Source organism: Phaenicophaeus curvirostris, chromosome 1 (genome assembly GCF_032191515.1).
Source record: "Phaenicophaeus curvirostris isolate KB17595 chromosome 1, BPBGC_Pcur_1.0, whole genome shotgun sequence".
NCBI lineage: Eukaryota > Metazoa > Chordata > Aves > Cuculiformes > Cuculidae > Phaenicophaeus > Phaenicophaeus curvirostris.
In genome coordinates this window covers 34,753,445-34,760,339 of record NC_091392.1, presented here as the reverse complement: position 1 = coordinate 34,760,339, position 6,895 = coordinate 34,753,445, and the positions used below count along the sequence as shown (strand labels likewise).

Sequence of the window (6,895 nt, the reverse complement as noted above, 5' to 3'; positions counted from 1 at the left end):
TGTGAAAAGTTGTGACGTTGTGTGTGTGTGTGTGAATGTGAGTTTGACTTATAAAGGTTTTGGCTTCACAAAATCTAAATTTCTTACCAATACCTTCAGTAACATACTCAATGTAAAATGGAACAGGCACTAGGCTGTGAATAATGCACCAAACTGTTCATAAAAATTAGTCTTTGAAACAAAGACACCTTTAAAGGAAGAAGTTTACTGGAAATGTAGCATAGCCACGTATTTCAGTCTGTATTCCAGCTTGGGGTGGGGAGAGGGTGCGCACAGCTTTTTACAGAAAAGCTCAAACCAGTTATTTGCAGTGTTGGAACAGCTCTGTGTCCTACATTACTGCCACTGACCCCCAAGCCAAGGAAGGGTACTGGCAGGCTGGTGTGGGTGTACATACCCTCTCACAAGCCCAGACTAAGGAAAACAGCCTGGGATAAAGCCTTGCACAATTCTAACACGTTCAGAAGCTAATCATGGTCTTGTATTTTAAGCTGGAAGGATTTTCTGCAGTCAAAACCTTCGGAAACATCTTTTTGATCAAAGAATATTTAATCTTTAATTCTTCACCATTTTTCTTTCTCCTTGTAGAACCAGCAGGAAAAACCCCACGTGTTTTTTGCAACTAAATTTAACTGACACCACATATGAGCAGACACAGCGTTTTTTATTAAAAACAAAGTAGGATTGACATCTAATGTTGTATTTGTTCTAACCTTGTGCATTTTCATGAGACTGAAGAAAACAGTTTCTAATTGAAGGGTAAAATTCAGGTTCTGATGAAATCAGGGTGTAAATCCAGACGCATTGCAATGGGAACAGAACTTGGCACTAAGTGCCAGGTCAACAGCTCAAAGTCCAGACGGAGATCTGTGACAAGTGGTGTCCCTCAGGGATTCCTACTGGGACCAGTGCTGTTTAATGTCTTCACCAGTGGTATAGACAGCGAGATTGCGTGCACCCTCAGCAAGTTTGCAGATGACACCAAGCTGAGTGGTGCAGTTGCCACACTGGAAGGACAAGACGTCATCCAGAGGGACCTGGACAAGTTGGAGAAGTGGGCCTATGTGAACCTTGTGAGGTTCAACAAGGCCAAGCGCAATGTCCTACACACGGGCTGGGGCAATCCGAGGTTTCAATAAAGTATGGGGGGTGATGTGATTATAGAGCTGCCCTGAGGAGAAGCACTTGGGGGTGGTCATTGATCAGCTCAACATGAGGAGTCAATGTGCATTTATAGCCCAGGCCAACCATATCCTGGGCTGCATCAGAAGTGTGGCCAGCAGGTTAAGAGAGGTGATTTTGCCCCTCTATTCCTCTCCTGTGAGACCTCACCTGGAGAACTGTGTCCAGTTCTGGAATACTCAACAAAAGAAGGATGTGGAACAGTTGAAATGGGTCCAGAGGAGGGCTACAAGGATGATCAGAGGGCTGGAGCACTTCCCATACGAGGACAGGCTGAGAGAGTTGGGGTTGTTCAGCCTGGAGAAGAGAAGGCTCCGAGGAGACCTTTTAGTGACCTTCCAGTACCTGAAGGGGCTACAAGAAAGCTGGGGAGGGACTGCTTACAGAGGCATGGAGTGACAGGACTAGGGGCGATGGGTGTAAACTGGAGTGGGGCAGACTTCAGTTAGACATAAGGAGGAATTTCTTCACCATGAGGGTGGTGAGGCGCTGGCCCAGGTTGCCCAGGGAAGCTGTGGCTGCCCCATCCCTGGAGGTGTTCAAGGCCAGGTTGGATGGGGCCTTGGGCAGCCTGGGCTGGTGGGAGGTGAACCTGCCCACGGCAGGGGGCTTGGAACTAGATGATCTTTAAGGTCCCTTCCAACCGAAACCATTTTATGATTCTGTCAGTCCACTCTACCAAGAGAGAGGGAACTCTTCAGCTCAAAGATGTTTAAAGCAGAGATTTTATTAACCCACTGCCAGGAACTCTCCAGAAAGTGACGATATTTTGATTGCGCTTGCAGAAACCCCATTTTTTTAGACCAATATGCCAACAGGGGGAGGACATTCACCTGAAACCTTTGAAAACGTTAGGTTAGGTGGGCCGCTTTGAAACTTTTTGCTGATTTTTCTAATCGCCTGCTTTGCTGAGGCTTATCCTGGCAACGCCGAGCCCCGGGACGGGGTTTCTCTGGGAGCCGAGCCAGCCTGGATCGTTCCCCGGGGTGGGAACGGGCTCGGGGGCGGCGCTGCCCGCTCCGCACGGCCACGACGGCGTTTTTATTCCCGATTAGAACTTCCCGGCGGCGGGGCAGCCCCCGGACACCCTCCTCCCGCGGCGGCTCCGCGGGGGCCGCGGGGCGGGGCGGGCCCGGCGGAGGGCGGGGGGCCCGGCGGCCGCGGAGGGATAAAGGCGGCGGGAGGCGGCGGCGGCGGCCGCGCGGCCCCCTCCATGCGGCCCGGGAACGGCAGCCGGTGGCGGGCGGGGGAGCCCGGCCCCGACGGGTGGTCGGTGTCGCCGGCGGCGAACGGCAGCCGGGGCGGCTGGGACCCGTTCGGGCGGGACGAGGAGCTGGCCAAGCTGGAGATCGCGGTGCTGGCGGCGGCGTTCGCGGCGGCGGTGGCGGGGAACGGCAGCGTGCTGCTGGCGCTGCGCCGCACGCCCCGCAAGGCGTCCCGCGTCCACCTCTTCATCCGGCACCTCAGCCTGGCCGACCTGGCCGTGGCTTTCTTCCAGGTGCTGCCCCAGCTCTGCTGGGAGGTGACCCACCGCTTCCACGGCCCCGACGGGCTCTGCCGCGTCGTCAAGCACCTGCAGGTGTTCGGCATGTTCGCCTCGGCGTACGTGCTGGTGGCGATGACCGCCGACCGCTACATCGCCGTGTGCCACCCGCTGAAGACGCTGCGGCGGCCCACGGAGCGCTCGTACGGCATGATCGCGGCCGCCTGGGCGCTCAGCCTGCTGCTCAGCACCCCGCAGTACTTCATCTTCTCCCTCAGCGAGGTGGAGAGCGGCTCGCGGGTGTACGACTGCTGGGCGCACTTCATCATGCCCTGGGGGCCGCGAGCCTACGTCACCTGGATCACCGCCGGCATCTTCGTGGCGCCCGTCCTCATCCTCGCCACCTGCTACGGCTTCATCTGCTGCCGCATCTGGCGCGGGGCGCGGGGCCGGGCGGGCGCGGGGCGCGGGGCGCTGCTGGCCCCCTGCGCGGGGGGCGCCGCCGCCATCTCCCGGGCCAAGATCCGCACCGTCAAGATGACCTTCGTCATCGTCTCGGCGTACGTCGTGTGCTGGGCGCCCTTCTTCACCATCCAGATGTGGTCCGTCTGGGACCAGCGCTTCCCCTGGGTCGGTAGGTGGCGGGGGAGCCCGGGCGAGCCCCGGCGGCCCCAGAGGGCCGGCGGCGTCTTGGCTCCTGTCAGGAACGGCGGGGCCGGGGGGGGATTCTCCCCTGGGCTTGGCGCTGGTGAGACCGCACCTCGAATACTGCGTTCGGTTCTGGGCCCCTCACCACAGGAAGGATGTTGAGGCTCTGGAGTGTGTCCAGAGAAGAGCAACGAAGCTGGGGAAGGGACTGGAGAACAAACCTTTTGAGGAGCAGCTGAGGGAGCTGGGGGTGTTTAGCCTGGAGAAGAGGAGGCTGAGGGGAGACCTTATTGCTCTCTACAACTGCTTGAAAGGAGGTTGTAGCTGGCCTCTTCTCCCAAGGGACAGGGGACAGGACAAGAGGGAATGGCCTCAAGCTCCACCAGGGGAGGTTCAGGCTGGAGATCAGAAAAAACTTTTTCACGGAAAGGGTCATTGGGCACTGGCAGAGGCTGCCCAGGGAGGTGGTTGAGTTGCCTTCCCTGGAGGTGTTTAAAAGACGTGTAGACAAGGTGCTAAGGTGCATGGTTTAGCAGCAGATAGGAATGGTTGGACTCGATGATCCTGTGGGTCTCTTCCAACCTGGTGCTTCTGTGATTCTCTGACACCCGGGGCCACAAGCAGCGGGCAGACCCCCTCACCCCGAGCGAAATCAGCAGAAATTGGCTGCCTTAGCTCAAACTGGCAACATTCTCTTCCATTCCAAGGTGCCACTGAATACAACTTTAGAAGCCTTTTGTGTTGCCATTAAGCATACAGACATCTATGTCACAAGTAACTGTACGAGCAGGGGACTTCACTAACCCTGCTTTCCTGTACCTGCCTTGCATGTGTGTTCCCTGCTGTCTCATAGCGGGGCTAGGCACGCCCTGAACTCTTCCCCTCAGCAGGGCATCACCTCTGGGTACCGCCTCGAGTCAGCTTGAAGCAGCAGCAACTTCGTATTACGGTGATAACTGTTCCTCTGTCAAATCTACATGGAAAGAAGTTTAAAAGTTATTGCGGGGGTGGGGGGGGTGACAGGCAACATAATAATGCATACCGTGTTCCCTTATAATGGAAAAGATGTAAATCAAAATTTTGGAATTGATAATCATACAGTCATAGAACAGTTTGGGTTGGAAGGGACCTTAAATATCATCTAGTTCCAGCGCCCCCCTGCGACGGGCAGGGACACGTCCCACTAGGTCAAGTTTGCTGTTATTTTTTAATATCCCCAAATTCCCACTTATTATAGTGGGAGCATCAACTGCCTCTACTATGGGACTAAAGTTAAGGCTAAAATGGGTGTCCTTACAGGGAAATAAAGGCTTGCAGAAGAAAAAAAATATTTTTTTTTTTTTACTTCAAAATAAATGCAAACCTAATTGAACAGATGGATATTTGGTAACTTTGTTTGAAGAAATGCTTGAAAGCCACAGAAGTGCGTAACACAGGGATTATGTTTCTTTGGAGATTAAGTATTAGCAAAGAAAATTCTCTAATAATTGATTAAGCTAAATATATATTTAGAGTATTTGATAATTTATCTAGTTATCGAAGGTAAAATACCATAAATGCTTTATGGCATAGTGGTAACTTCCATTTTTCCCTTAAGTAAAATCTGTTCAACCTCTGAAATCCAGATTTGATTCACAAGATAGTAGTTACTTGAGCATTCAACCCTTTACAGCATGCAAAATTATACGGCGCAATTCAGTATTATCGAAAGCAGTGGGAAATCAGTGGGAATTTTGCCTTTCCTCCCAGGGTGACCAATTTTTAAAACCAAAGTCTGAATAAAAACTGCTCAGTATTTAAAGCATGAGGTTATCACCAGTGGATAAACAGCAGTGGAAACAGGACTAAAGCACTGTTTTGGATGACTTTTTGAAGTCTGTTCAGACAAATTCCCATTGACTCCAATGGCAGCTTTACATAAATGAAATTCTCCCTACTGTGTTCTCAATATGCATTCCAAATGCTGCTGCTCAACTTTTGGAAGTAGAATTATTCAGGAAAATAAATCCAGCAGTTCATGAAGTAATTGACTGAATGGTACAAATGTTCTTCTCATGATTAAATCACTTTCTTCCCTCTTCCCTAGATTCTGAAAATACAGCAACTACCGTCACAGCTCTGTTGGCCAGTCTGAATAGTTGCTGTAACCCGTGGATCTACATGTTCTTCAGTGGGCATCTCCTGCAGGACTGCATACAGAGCTTCCCTTGCTGCCAAAAAATAAAGCAGACGCTGAGTAAAGAAGATTCAAACAGCAACAGCAGGCGCCAGACTTCTTTTACCAACAACAGAAGCCCAACTCACAGCTTGAACACCTGGAGAGAGTCGCCACACTCCAAATCGACCAGTTTCATCCCCATTCCAACCTGAGACACATCTTGGGAAGGTTACAGCATAGCACTTTATGCTGGTCAAAGGCACCGGTCACGGTAACAAGGGATGACTAAGATGGCTGTAACACAAAACCTGCCACTTTGCTCAATAAGCTAATCTGCAGCATGTAAATTATTTCTGAAAGGTATTTAGGACTTGGGGAACTTATAAGGAAGGTGTGACAACAATAAAGCTATTATTTTTCTAAATAGGATTTATTATTTTAACTTCTTTTTGTTTCTAAAATACTAAGTTCATTGTTTGTTTGCTGTTCAAAGCAGTAAAAATAGTAGAGTCGGCACATGTTGGGGTAACTCCACTCTCTAGTGTTAATGCCTAAAACTTCTCATGGTTGTCAGCTGGAGTCACAGGGAAAGAAGATTGTACAAGTCAGATCACAGTTTAGTCTTAAAGACAGGAAGAAAAGGCTTGGGAGAAAGGTCTAAGTGTCCGGATAGGGAACAGGCTGTGAGTTATTTGGAATTTAATTGATCATACTGCTTTATCTTGTAAAGGTCTAGCAATCCTCAGCTAATGAAATTTAACAGTCCTTGTGAAGAAAAATCCTTCAGTGCTGTCGATGTCTGTATGTGTATTGTGGGGTTGCATTTTTGGGGTGACATATCTTCTTCAAGTTGATGAAAACTGTACAACATTTTTTGCGTATGTGTTGTTGCATCTACCTTGATGTTTTTAAACTAATTAAAAAAATTGATAAATAAGTATAACGAGCCATGACTGTCACAAATGGATACATCAAGAAAAGCATCAGAACTACCAGAACCACTTGCTTTATGGGTAAAAATTGCATATTTTTTTTTTTTAGATTTACTAAGACAGCTAAGCTCAAGCCACATTTGGTTGTCATGCAAATAGCCCCATAATTCTGGGAGAATGTTGCTGTTTGGTAAGAGCAGAATAATCAGTATATTCCAAGACCGAGATCTCAGAATCGAACTGAAATGTCTTCTGGGAACACACAAAAATTTTCAGTGTTGTTGGGTTTGGGATTTCTTTGCGGGGGAGAAGATCATGATGATATAAGCCTTAAATCTAGCAGTAAACTGCAACAAAAAGTCATCACAACACATTTACTAATTATAAAGCATTCAAGGTGTGCTTGTTTTCACTACAATGCGTGCCAAGTCAAATGTAGTTCCTACAGCTTGTCAATAATCTTGTTATGTCTTGCCATGGAGTCCGTCTTTT

General features: G+C 49.5%; 1 protein-coding gene across 1 annotated transcript; it reads left to right on the top strand.

Moving 5' to 3' along the window:
* Positions 1-809: 809 nt before the first annotated feature.
* Positions 810-6,415, top strand: AVPR1A (arginine vasopressin receptor 1A). The gene is made up of 3 exons (XM_069851164.1): positions 810-1,073; positions 2,096-3,299; positions 5,400-6,415. The coding sequence occupies exons 1-3, from the start codon at positions 810-812 to the stop codon at positions 5,681-5,683; spliced, it is 1,752 nt and encodes a 583-aa protein (XP_069707265.1). The 3' UTR covers positions 5,684-6,415.
* Positions 6,416-6,895: the final 480 nt, after the last annotated feature.

What these genes read in the sequence shown, in the direction of transcription:
- AVPR1A (XM_069851164.1), top strand. Translation starts at nt 810, where the DNA reads ATGGGAACAGAACTTGGCACTAAGTGCCAGGTCAACAGCTCAAAGTCC. An exon ending in AGTGGGCCTATGTGAACCTT is followed by an intron (nt 1,074 to 2,095) that starts GTGAGGTTCAAC and finishes TGCTTTGCTGAG; the next exon opens with GCTTATCCTGGCAACGCCGA. An exon ending in CCAGCGCTTCCCCTGGGTCG is followed by an intron (nt 3,300 to 5,399) that starts GTAGGTGGCGGG and finishes CCTCTTCCCTAG; the next exon opens with ATTCTGAAAATACAGCAACT.